This window comes from Camelus ferus, chromosome 1, assembly GCF_009834535.1.
Source record: "Camelus ferus isolate YT-003-E chromosome 1, BCGSAC_Cfer_1.0, whole genome shotgun sequence".
NCBI lineage: Eukaryota > Metazoa > Chordata > Mammalia > Artiodactyla > Camelidae > Camelus > Camelus ferus.
Window position 1 is genome coordinate 56954328 of NC_045696.1, and position 20144 is coordinate 56974471.

Sequence of the window (20144 nt, forward strand, 5' to 3'; positions counted from 1 at the left end):
GGTAATAGCGCAAAGACAGGACATATATACCAATGAAATAGAATAGAGAGCCCAGAATTAAACCCTTGTGTACACAGTCATGATTTTTGACAGGAGTGCCAAAACCATTGAATAGGAAAAGGACAAGGTCAACAAATGGTGTTGGGAAAACTAGATATCCACATGCAAAATAATAGAGTTGGAACCTTACCTTATACCACATACAAAAATTAACTCAATATGGATCAAAGACCTAAGTGTGAAAGCTAAATCTATAAAAACTCTTAGTGAAAACACAGGAAGAGTTCATGACTTTGGATTTTGCAATGATTTTTGGATATGACGTCCAAAGCATAGGCAACCAAAGAACAAAATACATACATTAGAACTCTTCAATATTAAAACTTCTGTGCATCAAAGGACCTTAGTAACAGTGAAAAGGCAACCTATAGATTGAGAGAAAATATTGACAAATCATATATTTGATAAGGGATTGAAATCAGAATATGTAAAGAACTCCTACAACTTAACAACAAAAACCAAACCCAGTTTAAAAATAGGCAAAGGACTTGAATAGGTATTTCTCCAAGAAGATATACAAATAGCCATTAAACATATGAAAAGATGCTCAACATTAGGGAAATGCAAATCAAAACCACAATGAAATACCACTTCATACTCATTAGGATAGCTATTATTTAAAAAGTTTTACATGTACCTATATATGGTGGTATATTATTCAGCCTTATAATGAAAGAAAATTTTGATGCGTGCTGCAACATGATTGGACCTAAAAGACATGTTTAGTGAAAGAAGTCAGTTACAAAAGGACATATGTTGTATGATTTAATTACATGAAATTCCTTAAGTAGTGCAGTTCATAGAGACAGAAACTAGAATGGTGACTACCAGGGCTGGGGAGGGAGAATGGAATGGAGAGTTACTGTTTAATGGGTACAAGCAGTTTTAGAAGAAATAAAGGTAAATTAGAATCTCTTATTTTTTCTTATTCTTTTTTTAATTGATATATAATTGACATACGACATTGTATAAATTTGGGATATACAGTGTGCTGATACATTTGCATATTGCTATATGATTACCAATATAGTATTAGCTAACATCTTGTTGGTTCCCAGCCTCAGAATCTCCCCAGGTAAAATTCAAAACTGATCTCCATAAACAGAGGGCAAGGAAAGGCCAAAGAAAGAGGCAGACCACTCCAGATTGGTAGGTTGCAGTTTTAATCAGCAAGGCAATTAATATACAAGGCTTGTTTTCGGAAGGCTGAGAGACTGGTAAATGACCACAGTGGTCCACCAGAATCTTGAAAGTTTACATAGAGGCCTTAGCTGGATTCATTCATGTGTTCAGTCTGGATGGTCTCAACAATACATTACTCTTTCAAAACTGCATCTCTGAAATGGCTACTAGAATGGGACTTGTAGTTAGACTGTATATTCCAAGGACAGGGGGAGGGCTGTGGAGCCTCTAAATGCTTGGGTAAACTAGTGGTCTCATTCTCTTGATGACCTCCTCCAAAACACCTCTGTCATATCCCATAATTACTTTTTATTTTTGTGGTGAGAACATTTGAGATCTAGTTTCTTCACAACTTTGAAGTATATAATACAGTAATTTTAACTATAGTGACAATGTTGTACACTAATCTCTGGAACTTAATCATCTTCTACAGTATTTTTCTTTGACTTATCCCACTTAGCATAATGCCCTCAGAGTCCATCTATGTTGTTGCAAATGGCAGGACTTCCTTCTTTCTCATGGCTGAATAATATTCTATTGTCCGTGTGTGTGTATGTGTGCATAAATACCATGTTTTCTTTATCTATTAATCTGTTGATAGGCACACAGTTTGTTTCCATGTCTTGGTTCTTGTAATAATGCTGCAGTGAGCATGGTGGGGGTACAGATATGTCTTTGAGAGAGTGATTTCATTTCCTTAGTATATATATATATATATATATATATATACCCAGAAGTAGAATTACTGGATCATGTGGTATCTCAATTTTTTATCTTTTGAGGAACCTCCATACTGTTTCCCATAACAGCTGTACCAATTTACATTCCCACCAACAGTGCAAAAGTGTTCCCTTTTCTCCACATCCTCTCCCACACTTGTTATCTCTTGCCTTTTTGATGACAGTCATTCTAACAAGTGTAGTTTAGATATGCATTTCCTTGATGATTAGTGATGTTGAGCATCTTTTCATGTACTTGTTGGCCATTTGTATATCTTCTTTGGAAAAATGTCTGTTCAGGTCCTTTGCCTTTTATTTTTTTGTTATTGAGTTGTATTATTTTTTGTATATTTTGGATATTTACCTCTTACCTGATAAGTTTTGCAAATATTTTCTCCCATTCTATAGGTTGCTTCTTCATTCTGTTGATTGTTTCTATTTCTGTACAGAACTTTTTAGTTTGATATAGTCCCACTTGTTCATTTTTGCTTTTGTTGCTTGTGGGGTTTTTTTTGGCCTATCAAAGAAAGCATTTACAAAGCCAATGTCAAGGAGATTTTTGCCTATGTTTTCTTCTAAGAGTTTTATAGTTTTAGGTATTACATTTAAGTCATTAATTTATTTTGAGTTACTTTTGTGAGTGGTGTAAGATAGGTGTCCATTTCATTCTTTTGCATGAGAATATTTATTTCTATGTATAGAAAACACCCAACAGAATTTATTGAAGATACTATCCTTTCCTCATTGTATATTCTAGGATCCCTTGTCAAATATTAGTTTACTCTATATGTGTAGGTTTATTTCTGGTCTCCTGATTCAGTTTCATTGGTCTTTGTGTTTGTTTCTGCCTCAGTATCATACTGTTTTTGTTACTGTAGCTTTGTGATATAGTTTGAAATCAAGAAGTGTGATGCCTCCAGCTTTGTTATTCTTTCTCAGGATTGGTTTGGCTGCTTGGGATCTTTTGTGGTTCCATACAAATTTTAGGATTTTTTCCCATTTATGTAAAAAAAAGTCTCTGTAATTTTAATAGGGATTGCAATGAATATATACATGGCTTTGAATAGAATAGACATCTTAACAATATTAATTCTTCCAATCCATGAACACAGAATACCTTTCCATTTGTTTGTGTCTTCTACAATTTCTTTCATCAATATTTTACAGTTTTTATTGTATGGATCTTTCACTTTCTTGGTTAAATTTATCCTTAAGTATTTTGTTTTTGTTATTATTGTATATGGTATTATACTGTTTTTTTTTTCTTTCTGATATTTTGTTGTTAGTGTATAGGAATTCAACTGATTTTTGTATGTTGATTTTTGTATCAACAAAAATTTTACTTAATTCATTTATTAGTTCTAACAATTTTGATCATATCTTTAGGGCTTTCTGAATATAATATCATGTCACATGCAAACAGACAATTTTATTTCTTCCTTATATTATTTAGATGCCTTTTATTTCTTTTTCTTGCCTAATTGCTCTTCTTAAGACTTCGAGTACTATGTTGAAAAGGAGTGTTGGGAGAGAGCACTGTTGTTTTCTTCTTGATTTTAGAGGGAAACTTTTCAGCTTTACATCATTGAGTATGATAGCAGCTGTTGGTTTGTCATATACAGCCTTTATTTGTTAAGGTATGTTCCCTTTACACCCAATTTGTTGAGAGCTTTTATCCTGAAAGAGTATTGAATATTGTCAAATGATTTTTCTGCATCTTCTAGTGGATCATGTGATTTTTATCCTTCATTTTGTTAATATGGAGTTGATTTGTATATATTGAACTATACTTGCACTCAGGGATTAATCCTAATTAATCATGGTATCTAAATTAGTTTAATGTGTTGTTGCATTCAGTTTGCTAGAATATTGTTGAGAATTTTTGCATCTATGTTCTTCAGGGATTATTGTCAAGTAGTTTTATTTTCTTGTGCTGTCCTTGTCTGGTTTTGATATCAGGGTAATGCCTATACCAAACTAAGTTTGAGGGTACTTCCTTCCTCTTCAATTTGAGAAGATTTGAGGAATTCTGGTATTTACTTTTTAAATGTTTGGTGGAATTCAACAATGAAACCATCTGGTCCTGGGCTTTTCTTTGTTGGGAGGTTTTTGATTATTGCTTCAATCTCCTCAGATTGTTAGTCTGTTCAGAATTTCTGTTTCTTCATGATTCATTCTGGGTATAGTTTACATTTAGGAATTTATCCATTTATTTTAGTTTATCCAATTTGTTGATGTATAATTGTTCATAGTAGCCTCTTAAGATTCTTTGTATTCTCTGGAGCCAAGTGTCATGTCTCTTCTTCAATTTATACATTTAAGTCTTCTCTCTTTTTTCTTAGTCTAGCTAAAGGTTTGTCAATTTTCTTTATCTTTTCAAAGAACCCTGTCTTAGTTTCAGTGATTTTTTTTTTCTATTTTCTTTCTTATATCTATTTATTTCCACCCTGACCTTTTTATTTCCTTTTTAAAAAAATAACTTTGGTCTTAATTTATTCTTTTTCTAATTCCTTGAGGTGTAAAGTTAGGTTATTTATTTGAGATACTTTTTCTTAATGTAGGCACTTGCTGCTATAAACTTTCCTCTTTAAAGAATTGTTTTTTCTGCATCCAGTATGTTTTGTTTTCATTTTCACTTGTCTCACAATACTTTGTTTTCCATTTTGATTTCTTCTTTGACCTGTTGGTTGTTCAGGATTGTGTTGTTTGACTTCCATGTGTTTGTGAATTTTAGTTTTTTTCCTATTAATTTCTAATTTAATACCATTGTGGTCACAAAAGATACTTGATATGATTTCAGACTTCTTACTTTATGTCCCAGTGTATGATCTATCCTGGAGAATGTTCTGTGTGCTTAAGAAGAATCTGTATTCTGGTGCTGTTAGATGGAATGTTCTATATATGTCTGTAAGGTCCATTTTGCTTATAGTGTTATTCAGGTCCATGTTTCCTTATTCTGACTGCCAGTGTTGAAAGTGGGGTATTTAAGTTCCCTACTATTGCTGTCATTTTCTTCCTTTAGTTCTGCTAATATTTGCTTCAAATATTTAGGTCCTCTGGTATTGGATATGCATACATTTATAATTGTTATATCTTCTTGATGAATTGACCCCCTTTTCATTGTATTGTTGACCGTTTTCCCTTGTGACTGATTGTGACTAAAAGTTAACTTCTCTGACACAAGTTTAGGCACTTCTGCTCTCTTTTGGTTGCCATTTGCATGGAATATCTTTTTCCATCCCTTCAATTTCAGCCTATATGTGTTGATAAAGCTAAAGTGAGTCTATTGTAGATAGCATATTGTTTTTTTTAAACATTTTTTATTGATTTATAATCATTTTACAATGTTATGTCAAATTTTTTAAACATTTTTTATTGATTTATAATCATTTTAAAATGTTGTGTCAAATTTGTAGACAGCATATTGAATCTTTTTTAACCCATTTAACCATTTTGTGTCTTTTGATTGGAAAATTAGTCTATTCACATTTAAAGTAATAATGTAGACACTTTCTATTGCCATTCCTTCATTTTCTGAATTTTTTTAGTTCCTCTGTTCCTTTCTCTCTTAATGTCTTTGTATTTTGTTTTTATATGTTTTATGTGCTTTAATTCTTTTCTCTATCTTTTATGTACCTACTATGGCTTTTTGTGTGTGTGTGCGGTTATCTTGAGGCTTACATAAAATATATTCATAACTGTATTTTAAGCTGGTAGTGACTTACTTTCACTAACATACAAAAATGCTATACATTTATTACTCCTCCCCCAATGTTTTATGGGATTTTTGTCACACTTCACATCTTTTTATATTGTGTATCTGTTAACAAATTATTGTAGCTATAGTTGTTTTTAATATCACTATCTTTATTTTGTATAATAGAGGTAAACTGATACATGTGCCATCATTACAGTATTTAGCTTTTCTGAATTTAAATATAAATTTACTCTTACCAGTGTGTTTTATACTTTTTTGTTTTTATGCTGTTACATAGCATTCTTTTATTTCAACTTGAACAACTTTTTCCCCCCAGCATTTTTTGTAACAGCAGGTCTACTAGTAATGAACTGTCTTACCTTCTGTTTGTCTGGGAATGTCTTTCTTTCTCCTCCATTTCTGAAGGACAGTTTTGCTGAATATAGTATTATTGGTTGGACATTTTTTTCTTTGAATATATCATCCTACTACCTCCTGGCCTGTAAGGTTTCTGCAGAGAAATCCACTGATAGTTTTATGAGGGTTTCTTTGTTTGTGACAAGTTGTTTTTCTTTTGCTGCTTTCCAAAATTCTATCCTTATCTTGACTGTTAACATTTTGATTATAATGTGACTCATAGTAATCTTTGTGTTGATCTTGCTTGTATTCTCTGAGCTTTCTGTGTCTGAATAGCCTATTTCTTTCACAAGATTTAGGAATTTTTAAGTTATTATTTCTTTTAAAAACTCTTTCTTACTCTTTCTCTTTCTTGTCTACTTCTGGGACTCTTTTGATGCAAATATTTATGTACTCAGTGGTATCTCGTAATTCCGTTAGGCCTTCTTCATGTTTTTTTTAATTCTTTTTTCTTTTTGTTCTGCTAACAGGCCAGTATCAAATGATTTGTTTTTGAATTTGCTAACTCTTGCTTCTGTGTGATTGGAACTGTTGTTAAAGTTCTTTATTAAGTTTTTTAGTACAATCTTTGTATTTTTTAGCTCTAGAATTTCTTTTTTTTTTAAATTGAAATACAGTAAGTTACAGTGTATCAATTTCTGGTGTACAGTACAGTCATGAATATACATACATATATTCATTTTCATATTCTTTTTCATTAAAGGTTATTACAAGATATTGAATATAGTTCCCTGTGCTATATGGAAGAAACTTGTTTTTTTTAATCTATTTTTATATCTAGTAGCTAACATTTGCATATCTCAAACTCCCAAATTTATCCCTTCCCACCTCCTTTGCCCAGTCACCGTAAGATTGTTTACTATGGCTGTGAGTCTATTTCTGTTTTGTAGATGAGTTCATAGTGTCCTTTTTTTCTTTTTCTTTCTTTCTTTCTTTTTTTTTTTTTTTTTAAGATTCCACATGTGAATGATATGGTATTTTTCTTTCTCTTTCTGGCTTACTTCACTTAAATGATCTCTAGGTCCATCCATGTTGCTGCAAATGTAATATTTTATTATTATTTTTTATGGCTGAGTAGTATTCTATTGTATAAATATAACACAAATTCTTTATCTAGTCATCTGTTGATGGACATTTAGGTTGTTTCCATGTCTTGGATATTGTATATAGTGCTGCTTTGAATACTAGGGTGCATGTATGTTTTTGAATTAGAGTTCCCTCTGGATATATGCCCAGGAGTGGGATTGCTGGATCCTATGGTAGGTCTATTCTTAGTTTTTTGAGGAATCTCCATACTGTTTTCCATAACAGCTGCACCGAACTACATTCCCATTAACAGTATAATAGGGGTTCCCTTTTCTCCACACCCTCTCCAGCATTTATTTTTTGTGGACTTTTGAATGATGGCCATTCTGACTGGTGTGAGGTGATACCTCATTGTAATTTTGATTTGCATTTCTCTGATAATTAGCAACATTGAGCATTTTTTCATGTGCCTGTTGGCCATTTGTATGTCTTCTTTGGAGAATTGCTTGATAAGGTCTTTTGCCCATTTTTGGATTGGGTTGTTTGTTTTTTTGTTATTAAGTTGTATGAGCTGTTTATATATTCTGGAAATTAAGCCTCCGTCTCATCATTTGCAAATATTTTCTCCCATTCTGAAGGCTGTCTTTTTGTTTTGCTTATGGTTTCCTTTGCTGTACAAAAGCTTTTAAGTTTAATTAGGTCTCATTTGTTAGTTTTTGCTTTTAATTCTATTGCCTGGATAAACTACCCTAGGAGAACATTGCTAAGATTTATGTCAGAAAATGTTTTGCTTATGTTTTCTTCCAGGAGGTTTATCATGTCTTGTCTTACGTTTAAGTCTTTAAGCCATTTTGAGTTTATTTTTGTGTATAGTGTGAGGGAGTGTTCTAACTTCATTCATTCATACCTGCTGCTATTCAATTATCCCAATACCACTTGCTGAAGAGACTCTCTTTTCTCCATTGTATATTCTTGCCTCCTTTGTTGAAGATTAATTGACCATTAGTCTGTGGTTTTATTTCTGGGCTCTGTATTCTGTTCCATTGATCGATGTATGTGTTTTTTATGCCAATACCATGCTGTTTTGATTACTGTAGCTCTGTAGTATTGTCTGAAGTCTGGAAGGCTTATCCCTCCAGCTTCGTTCTTTTTCTTCAGTATTGTTTTGGCAACTCTGGTTTTTGTGATTCTATATAAATTTTAGGATTATTTGTTCCAGTTCTGTTCAAAATGTCTGGATAATTTGATAAGGATCACATTAAATATGTAGATTGCCTTGGGCAATATGGCCATTTTAACAATATTGATTCTTCCAATCCAAGAACGTAGGATATCTTCCATTTCTTTAAGTCATCTTTAATTTCCTTAATCATTGTTTTGTAGTTCTCCATGTAAACTCTAGGATTTCCGTTTGCTTTGTTATTATAGTTTCTGTCTTTCTTTTTTTTTTTTTTTTTCATTCTTAGCGGTGACAGCTCTTAAATTTACTAGTTTTATTTATTTGTTTATGGGTATAAGTTTGGATTTATTAATTTTTTAAATTAGTGTAGTTGATTTGCACTATATTAGTTTCAGCTTTACAACATAGTGACTCAATAGTTTTATAGGTTATACTTCTTTTAAAGTAAATAAAATATTGCTATGGTCCATTTGCTTTACAATATATCATTCTGTCTTATTTATTTTATACATAGAAGTTTGTATCTCTTAATTCCCTACCACTATCTTTCCCTTCCCCCATCCCTTTTCCCACTGGTAATTAGTTCTCATTATCTGTGGGTCTGTTTCCATTTTATTGTATTTATATTTTTTTCTTTTAAGATTCCATATATAATAAATGATAATATACAGTATTTGTCTTACTCTGTCCAACTTGTTTTACTAAGATTCCATATATAATAAATGATAATATACAGTATTTGTCTTACTCTGTCCAACTTGTTTTACTAAGCATAAGAATATCTTCCAGGTCTATCCATGTTATTGCAAATGGCAAAACTATACATGTTTTCATGTCTGAGTAATATTATTCAATATTATATAAATACCACATCTTTTTATCCATTCTTCTGAAGCTGTACACTTAGGTCACTTCCATATCTTGACTATTGAAATTAATGCTGCTATGAACTTTGGAGTTTATATATCTTTTGAATTATTGTTTTTGTTTTCTTCAGATATATACCCAGGAATTGAATTGCTGGATCATATGGTAGTTCCTTTTTTAGCTTTTTGATGAACCTCCATTATTGTTTTCCATAGTAGGTGCACCAGTTTACATTCCTACCAACAGTTTACTAAGGTTCCCTTTTCTCCACATTCTTGCCAACATTTGTTATTTGTGAAATTTTTGGTGATAGCCGTTCTATCTGAATATCTCATTGTGGTTTTAATTTGCATTTCCCTGATAATTAGCAATGTGGAATATATTTTCATGTGCCTGTTGACTGTCTGTCTTCTTTGGAAAAAGATCTGTTCAGGTTTTCCCTTCCAATTTTGATGCCTTTTATTTCTTTTTCTTGCCTGATTATTGTGGATATGAATCAATACTATGTTAAATAGAAGTGGTGAGAGTAGACATCCTTTTCTTGCTCATGATTTTAGGGTAAAAAGCTTTTAGCTTTTCACCATTGAGTATGATGTTAACTGTGGGTTTGTCATAAATGGACTTTATTATGTTGAGGTGTGTTCCCTCTATATCAACATTGATGAGAGTTTTTATTATAAATGGATGTTGAACTTTGTCAAATGCTTTTTGCATCTATTGAGATGATTATGTGGTTTTTCTTCTTTATTTTATTGATGTGATGTATTACAGTGATTGATTTGTGGATATTGAATCATCCTTTCATCCCTGGAATAAGTCTTAGTTGATCATGGCGTATACTCCTTTATATGTATTGAATTTGATTTGCTAACATTTTGTTGAGGATTTTAGTGTCTATATTTATCAGAGATACTGGCCTCTAATTTTCTCTTTTTTTAAAAAATAGTTTCTTTGTCTGGCTTAGGCATTAAGATAATGATGACCTCACAGAGTGAATTTCGAAATGTTTCCTCCTCTTGATTTTCTTGGAATAGTTTGTGAAGGACAGGTATTAACTCTTTTTTTTATACGTTTGGTAGAATTCCCCTCTGAAGCCCTTTGGTCCTGGACTTTTTTTGCTGAGAATTTTTAAATTATAAATTCAGTTTCACTGTTATCAGTCTGTTCAGACTGTCTATTTCTTCCTGAATCAGTCTTAGAAGAATACATATTTCTAGGAATTTATCTATTTCTTCTAGGTTGTCCAGTTTATTGACATATAACTGTTTTTAGTAGTCTTTTATGATTTTTTTGTACCTCTGTGATAATGATTATAAATACTCCTTTTTTATTTATTATATTGTTCATTTAGGTCTTGTCTTTTTTTCTTGATGAGCCTGGCTAAAAGCTTTTCAAGTTTGTTTATCTTTTCAAAAAATCAGCTCTTGGTTTCATTGATCTTTTCTGTTTTTTTTAAATCTCTGTTTTATTTATTTTCTTTCTGATCTTTATTATTTCCTTCTGCTGACTTCAGGATTTGTTTGTTCTTTTTCTAATTCCTTCAAATGGTCGGTTGTTTATTTGAGATTTTTCCTGTTTCTTGATAGAGGCCTGTATCACTATAAACTTACCTCTTAGAATGGCTTTTTCTGCACTCTATAAATTTTGGAAATTTCCATTTTTGTTTCTGTCTTGAGGCCTTTTATGATTTCTTCATTGATCTATGTAGGCTTTTTAGTAGCATGTTTAGTCTCCATGTGTTTGGTTTTTACCCATTTTTTTTCTCTAATTGATTTCTAGTTTCCTACTGTTGTGTTCAAAAAAATGTTTGATATATTTTTATCCTTTTAAATGTGTGGACATGTTTTGTGGCCTAGCATGTGATCTGTCTTGGAGAACATTTCGTATGCACTTGAAAAGAATTTGTTGTCTGCTGTTTTGGGATATAATGTCCTGTAGATATCTATTAAGTCCAATTGGTGCTATTGTGATATTAAAGACCACTATTTCTTTATTGATTTTTTTTTCTGGATAGTCTGTTTATTGATATAAGAGGGGTATTAAAGTACCCTACTATTGTATTATTGTCAATTTCTCCCTTTATATCTGTTAATATTTGCTTTATTTATGTGCTCCCATATTAGGTGTTTATATGTTAATGAGTGTTACATCCTTTTCTTGCATTGATCCCTTTATCATTATATAATGCCCTTCTTTTTCTTTTATGGTAGACTTTGTCTAATATGAGTATTGCTACCCTGGCTTTCTTGTTTCCATTTGCATGAAACATCTTTTTCTTTCTTTTTTTTTTCTTTTAACATTTTTTATTGCTTTATAATCATTTTACAATGTTGTGTCAAATTCTAGTGTAGAGCACAATTTTTCAGTTATACATGAACATATATATATTCATTGTCACATTTTTTTCTCTGTGAGCTACCATAAGATCCTGTATATATTTCCCTGTGCTATACAGTATAATCTTGTTTATCTATTCTACAATTTTGAAATCCCAGTCTATCTCTTCCCACCCCCCACCCCTGAAACATCTTTTTCTATTACCACACTTTCAATATGTGTCTTTAGCTCTGAAATGAGTGTCTTGTTTTGGACCCTCTGCTTCCTATACCTGATGTCTGTTTCCTTCTTCAGGCTTGAGAAATTTTCAGCTATAATTTCATTATACACATTTTCAACCCCTTCCTTTCTCTCTCCTCCTGCTTGGGCCCCTATAATGCAGATGTTAGTATACTTATGTTGACTCAGAGATCCCTTAAACTACTCTTATTTTTAAATTGTATTTTTTTTTTTTTTTTTTGCTGTTAAGACTAGGTGAATTCCATTGTTCTATCTTGCAGATTGCTTATGCTTTTTTTCTGTATCACCTAGTCAGCTATTAAATCCTTCTAATGTGTTTTTCATTTTAGTTACTGTGTTCTTTTTTCTGACTGGTTCTTTTTTATATTTTCTAGTTCCTTGTTGAAATTCTCACTGTGTTCATCTATTATTTTCCCAAGTTCAGTTAGAATTCTTATTACTAATGCTTTAAACTCTATCTGGCAAATTATTTATCTATTTCATTAGTGTCTTTCCTGTTTTTTTTTCTTGTTCTTTTGTTCAAAACATATTGCTCTGTCTTGTTATTTGCTTAACTTTTTTGTCCTTATGAAATTAAGTGAGACAGTTACCTATTTCAGTCTTGCAGGAGTGTCATGTATGGCAGTGTCCCTGTCCAGTCTTCACATGCCCAGTGGCTTTGGTGGGAGAGCTGACCTGAAGTAAGCACAGGCTACATCTCCTGTTGTAGTGTGCTGGCAGCTCCCACCTTGCTGGGAGGCAGGGGTGGAGGTGGAGGGGCTAAAACCAGAGCTAGGTGTGAGCCTGGGCTTCTCCTATGCTTAGTGACTATCACCACCCTATGGGGGTGGGTTTGGATCCCAAGGTGCTGGAGCAAAAGTCCTGAGTGTCAGTTGGAGCTGATTTTGTTTTTTCTAAGTGTGCGCTCTCCCCCTGGTGTTGGCATCTTTGCCTACTGAAGAGTAGCATCAGAGGAAGAGGGGCTTGAGTGGGCCAGGAACAAGGTTTTTATGCCTATTACCTGATACATGGGTAAGCATGACTCCTTTGTGTCCCTTTGCATATGGTATATGCTGGTGACAAACTCAAAGCCAAATGGGGCTGTGTCTCACGGGTACAAAGCTATTTCTGTTTTCATAGCCAAGGCCACAGTCAGTGAGTTAGCTGACTAAGTACAATTCCGCCTCCTCAAAATGCTGCCTTCATTCTTGGACTGCACTGATTTTCAGATCTCCAGCCTGGATCCTGAAGCTCCTGTGAAAGCACCTCTGTCTATGCATTGATGTAAAGTTATTGTTGTTGGGTGGGGGGTTATGTGCAAGGGACATTTTATTCAGCCATTTTGTTGACGTCTAATGCTATATAATGTAATTTCCATCAATTAAGACTAAGATTTTTGAACTCTTTATTTACAAAAATAAAGATAATTAATAAGCCAAACATCAGTTGCTAAGTATGTTAGTTTTTTTCTTTACACATTAATATTGATGCTAATTTAAATGTTAGAATCCTTGACCTTTGTTATATTAGACTTGGAAGACCTGGTGTTGATTGTTATTGTCAACATGAAAGTGGTGCAGCTGTTTTGCAGCTCCAAGTTTTTGATCAATGAGGTGAGGATTTTCTTGGCTATTTATATCTCTCTCACACACACTCATATACAAACACATACATTGTATAATTTTTTTTATATTATTATTCTAAATGCTTAAAGATGTATACATATTATTCATGGTCACGTTTTTCATAAAAGACTGTACTCCTGTATTTGTCAGCTTATTAAATTTTAAAGGAAAAACTTGTATGTATAAGAAGATCCTGTTATTGTGATTCTGTAGCATAATTTGATTAATAGTTTAAATGATTTTTTAAAAATTCCTAAAATCCTTTGATTGCTTCATTGACCATTAAACTTTTCCTCTATACACTCTCCTCCCACCAATTTGCTTTATAATCCAGCAATAATTTCATGTTTTGTCTCAATCGTACATTAAATCTTTTCAGTTGTTTACTTATGGGCTCTTTTTGTCTATATATATATATATGTGTGTGTGTGTGTGTGTGTGTGTATATATATATATCTTCATATGCGTTTGTTGGTATAGGTATGCATAGCTATTATGACAATAGGCTGCCAGCCCTACCCCTATTTTTATAGACCTGTGGTGATGAGGAACGCCCTAGAGACAAAGGTTTTAAAGCTTACAGAGTTTGCAGATCTTCCATTAGTTGAAGGCTATTCAAGGTCTTCTTGACTCATATTTTTACAGAGGATCCTTGAGTCTTCTAGAACTCTTTTATGTTAAGTGAGCCAATCAATGCAAAAATGCTTGAAGATTTTATGCCATACCAAATTCAGGCACTTAGCAGATTGAACTCAGTGCCTTGAGAGGAAAAAAATGAGGTATCACTGATTGTTTCCTTAAGGCATGAATGATGATCTTTTATTCAATATCTGTATGTATTTACATGTATCTTTCTAAGAATTTATACTCATAAACATGGGTAAAATGTTTCATATAACTTTATATCAGAGATACCTGAGGAATGAAAAAATTAGTGATATTGGCAAATGTCCACATTTTTACTTCTCTTGGCTCAAAGTCTTCTTCAGAAGGCTGTGAGATTCTCCTTATTGACAAACCGAGCATATTTCATGTTTTAGGCATATTTGCTGTGGCGTACCAGAATAAGGAAGGGAAATAAGGAAGAAAAGGGAAAACATTAAAAAAAAATTTTATTGTAATAATTAGTCATTTGTATCTAGGATGACAACCTTTTTAGAGTCTTAGTGTTACTCCGTAGCTCGTAGTTGAGAGATCTCACCCTTTTGCTTTCTGCATAGTTGTTTACTGGCAGGCATAAATTATTTCCATGTGATTTTTCTCTGTGTCCTATCCTCTGAGAATTATCTTCAAGGCCCTAAGTTTGCCCCTCTGCTGTTACATAACTAAGAATAAATAAAGATAAATCTTCAACATCTTTCCATTGTTTACTTTATCCTGAACTACTCACCTTGATCTGTGTTATACTCAACTTCTGTACCTTTTTCCAGACATACCAGTTTCTGACCTCGTGACCTGTGGTTTTCTTCAATTTTTAATCTTTTCACAGATCTTCATTAGTAGTGTTTCTTACAGATTTGCTTTTGCAAATGAGCCCTAGAAACCCTGCTGATGTGCTTCTTTTCAGGTGTCTTATATCTCAGCTGGTGTTATTTCCAGTGGTTTTGTTCACTTCTCTCAAATGCTAAGTTTCCTCCCAGTTTTATCGTAGAGTTACTAATACTGACTTCCTCCCTAGATTTATTCAGCTATTACACTAAGATATTATTGACCATCTGCTGCTTTGTTTTACTTTCGTTTCCTTTGACGTATTGTATCTTTTGTATAGCACATATGTATTTGCTATAGAGAATGTTTTATTAATTTCATATATCATGGTCTATCCTCACCCTCACCCAAAATGAGTTTCCACTTTCCCTGCAAAATGAGATCACTATTCTATATTTTTAAAAAATTTGTAGCTTATCAAGTACTTGCAAGCAATCCTAATAATTTTCTAGTGTGTATATATGAAACATTTGGGAATCGTTTACAAATAAAACAAGCAAACAAACAAAAAATCCTTAAGACACATATAGGGTACATTTTACTGCATGGAATGTAATTATTTATGAGTTCATGTTAAAATGTATATGTCAATGCATACCTCTTTGAATATGTGTATTTATATATTTATATATAAATAAGCAAAGTTGTACACATTTTAAAATATTTTTAATGGTTGTACTCTCTCATTATGATTGTTGTTTCAAAAGCTATTTTTCTTTGAGACTAAAATCACAGGTACGTATTATTGAGAGAAACATCATAGGATACATGACCATATGTTTGTCTTAGGAATTGTTAATTGTTAATTGTTAATTCTCCTCTAACTCCTAAAGAAGAAATAAATTCTAGGAATTTCAATATAGTTCTTCCTAGCATCTACATGGGATGATCATTTTGATATCTGTGATTGATTTAATAAACTATGAAAGGTTACTTGTAACAGAGTACTTTGTAAAATAAGAGAAGAATTTTAGGTATCTCAGGACTACCATGATTCTGCAAGATGACTTTTACAGTACACATTCCATACTCCAGAGTAGCTTCAAGCTCTAATGTAGGGCAGGCATTGACATTATTTGCTGGGAAACTCAAAATGGCAAAAGTTCTAACATAGTTTAAGGTGATCTTTCTTAACTCAGTGAAATAAATAAATGTATGTATATGAAGTTATACATGGCAGCTAGTTTTCTGTCTATATGGTGTCTGCTATACTAAGATGTAGAAAGCATCCTATTATAAATGAAATAGCTATACTAAGAGGTAGAAAGCATCCTATTATAAATGAAATAGGATTCATTTATGTTTGGAGGCTTTGTATAAAAAGAATCTTAGTATTATTTTTGTAGTTATAGTGAATTCTAGTTGGAGAAATGTTTTCTTTTGTCATAGATGATGCTTCTTGAACTATAAAAACAAATTAAATTACACCAAATATACTTTTTAGGAAGAATATATACTTCCCGACTATATAGCAGATTCTTACAAATGGTGAATTTTTATATGGCCAGATTGCAATTTTAAAACTAGGTTGGATATTTGATTCTCTGTAGAGCTACATGGTATATGTCTAAATAGTAGAAACAAAAAAATTAAACTTAGTTTTTCCCAAAGAAAATATAAGAAATCTTGAATAGTCACAATGATGCTTAAATAGTAATCCTTTCATTGATAAATGCATATTTCTTAAGCCAGTTATTCTCACCAGTTTATATACAGTAGTTCACCTGCTTCTTCTACTCTTAGCATTTTTAGGCCTCTTGAGTGAAGTGTGTGCTAATCGTCCTTCCTCACACTTCTAGGTCAGATAAATAACAAATAACATTAAAAGCAGTGAAAAATTCAGTAAATTGGCTTGTTTTTGCTTCACAAATAACATAATTCAAGTAAATCACTCACTTTGTCTTCTTTTTGTTCCAGGGTGCTTTGGTCAGTGCCGGCTCAGATGATACACTTCATTTGTGGAACCTTAGACAAAAAAGACCAGCTATTCTTCATTCTCTTAAATTTAACCGAGAACGGTAAGAATGTATGAGTTAAACAATTACTTAATATGTAAGAAAATTATTTCCTGAGCAAGTTTCAGGTTAACTTTTGAAAGAATTTTTTTTTTCATAATTCTAATAGCTAGAAATAGTATTTGTGCTTGGTTTTATAATCGTTTATTTTCATAGAAAGTTCATAATTGATACAGAATCAGTCATCTAATGGGGAACGCCTAACATTCTTGTTCTCCTTGCTGTAAATCAGGACTTCAGCAATGATGTGTTCTTTTCCTTAGGCTAGGGTGCTGAAAACCCAGACTTAAAATTTAAAAGTCAAGTAAATACTAAATGTATTTCTACACCTTTTGATCATGGCAGTTATTTCCTATACTTCTACCCTTTTGTTATTTTTTTACCTTGAAATATTTTTTTACCTTGAAAAAGTACTGAGACAAAAGTTTTAGACATACAGAAATGTTGGTACTAACTGTTGAGCAACACTACATATCCAAGGTTAATGTTTTTAAAGATGGTAAATTGATCAGAATTCAAATTCTCCCACTTTATAATGATATAATAATCAGAAAAAGAAAATTATATGAATGAATATGGAAAATTTTATTAGATTTTATTTGTAACAAGCTGTACCAAATTTTAGTGTTTCTAATGTTAGTTTCAACCAGACCTAGAATATAACAGACATCTACGTAACTGATAATCTACCTCGAGATGGAGTAAAATTTGTATTTTATTATCTCTGTTAATTATCTTAATTATAAAATGATCTGATATTTGTTTATTATTTGGGAAATAGTCAAACTCTTTGCAGTGAATGAGATGGGCTTCACAGGAAAATTTGATGTTAATGAATGAAAAGAAACCCCTGAGAAGTAAATTTACACAGATTAGCAAGTACTATTCAAACTGAGGTAGGTGAATAATAGAGACAGGCAGTCACTGCTGAGAGCTCAAGAAAGTGCTCGTTTTATTTTAATTTTGTTGAATGGTAATAGTTCATAAGGAATCATCACTTTATGGGCAGAGCTTAATGAAGTAAACCAGTTTTTATAGTTTTGGTGAGAAAAAGGATAGCACCTATATGGACAGTCTTTCTTTTTCTACCTGAAGCTTTTTCTTTTTCTTCTTATATGCATACTATACTATTAAAATCATTAATCTTCAGTATTCTGAGTAGTATTCATGACTATCATGTCCACAGTATTTTGGGATTCAGCATCAATGGAAGTTTTTATTATATCCAGTATTTTTTGAGAGGAGGAAATTTATATTTTAGGTATTTACTAAAACCAGATAGGACTTCTTTCTTTAGATTAGATCTAATTTTGGTTATTTTATCTTAAATTTTAAAATAAGTAATTTAGCAGAAATTTCAGGATATTGAAAAACTTAAAGATCAGTCAAGAATTGTCATACTGTTCCTTATATCTTTACCACTAAAAATATTACTTACTCAGATATTACCATATTGATTTTATCTCTCTCTGCTTGCAAGATTTTTTTTGTTTGTCAATGTTTTGAGTAGATCCAGCCCTACACTTCTGTGTAGATGTACAGAATGAGTTTTTTCCCTTTCATAATTGGAATGTTGAAGGAAATATTCTGGCCTTTTTTATGGCCATTTTGGGGAGAAGAAATGATTGATGGTAATGATTTCCAATTATAATTTTATTATATCAATTGGGGTGGATTTAACTGGTAGCAACATAAAAGTGTAAGCTGACAGATTTCAGACAAATTTAAATCTTAGGAACTTTGCAGGAATTTCCTATTTTAATGCTTACAAAAATGTGATATTTATCTTTTTGAGAAAGATAAATTCATTATCTTAATTTGAGAATAATCATTAAATATCACAATTTATTATGGAGGAGAAAATATCTTTAAATGTATGGTGAATGTGAGGCTTAAGTAAATAAAGAAGCAATAACCAAGCGTCTTTGGGAACTCTAAGCCCTGTTAAATCAGCCATTTAACTATATAAATTTCTACATACCTGTTGAATGAAAGAAAGATGCACAATGTGAGAGTTGTGAGTTAAGTTTTATTGAGGGTCTTACTAAGGACTATAGCCTGGAAGATAGCCTATCAGATAGCTCTGAGGAACTTCTCTGAAGAAGTAGGGGAGGAACGAAAAAAAAAAAAAAAACACACACACACACACACACACACATATATATATTTTTTTTTTTTTGGCCTTGGAAATATATGAAGTCAAGCATTAAAGATTACTGCTAATCACAAAGAACAGACATCTGAAGTTAATGATTTTAGTGCTTTTCTATGTGTGGGAAGATGTAAGAATCTGGGGTCATTGAAATTCTTCCTTAGATATGCATTTTAACTGTCTAGGGGCTATACAGTCATAACACAGAATGCTTCATCCTATGTTTTTCTGTCCTGAATTACGCTCTGGGTATACTGTCAGTGGGTGCCTGCATTGGATTGCAATTAATCCCTGTAGAACTAGAATGGCAACAGTCTTTGTTTACATATACTTATGCTTATGACATATACATATATGCATATTTAGTTTATAAATTTTAGGGATTTTTTAAAATTATGGTACCTTCAGTCTTTAGTCTTACAATTTTTGAAGGCAACAACCATGCTTAGATTGTTGAGGAATAGTTTTAGATATTCCAGCTGCTTTTAGTGGTTGAACCTTGGAATCCTCTCACATCTGACTTTATAAACCTAAATATGGAAGGAAAACTGCTTTGATTTTTGTGATGCATGACCTGAAAAATGAATAAAGTCAAACATTCACATTTTAGGCATATTAACAACCCATACTATCACTGATCATAAATTATATAATGTTGGAGGAAGCATAGAGTTGTTTTATATGGTTTTCAAGTAAAATTCAACAGTTAGGCTATGATATGCAGATCATAAATTATTTGTACTTATTATATTAGAGTTTATTTATTCTATCTCTGATGTTCTGCTAATTAATATTATCAGACTACTTCTAAGGAATATTAGCTAAACTACCAGGAAGAAATTTTTGTTAAGAACTCTATAATTTATGCATTCTCTAGCAAACTTGGTCCATCAGAGTTGGCTTTTGGTGACACAATTTATAAACTAAATTTAAAATGCTTTATTGCTTTATAAAGATAATTTGAATGATTTTTCTTTTAAAATTTTCTTAAGTAATTAACACGTTTGCCTGGTTTGACATTTAAAACATAAAAGTTGTATGTATAGTGAAGGATCTTTCTTCCACTCCTGTCCCCTAGATACTTAGTCCCTATCATCAGAGGCAAGCAGTGTTATTAATTTCTTCCATCTTTCCAGAGATTCATTTTGTATACATATAAG

The 20144-nt window shown here is 32.1% G+C and overlaps 1 protein-coding gene across 1 annotated transcript in view; it reads left to right on the top strand.

Moving 5' to 3' along the window:
* Positions 1 to 20144, top strand: part of STXBP5L (syntaxin binding protein 5 like) — a 285098-nt gene that overhangs the window by 60791 nt on the left and 204163 nt on the right. The window contains 3 exon segments of the mRNA XM_032480092.1: positions 13235 to 13301; positions 13303 to 13317; positions 16735 to 16835. Coding sequence (XP_032335983.1) covers positions 13235 to 13301; positions 13303 to 13317; positions 16735 to 16835 — 183 coding nt within the window.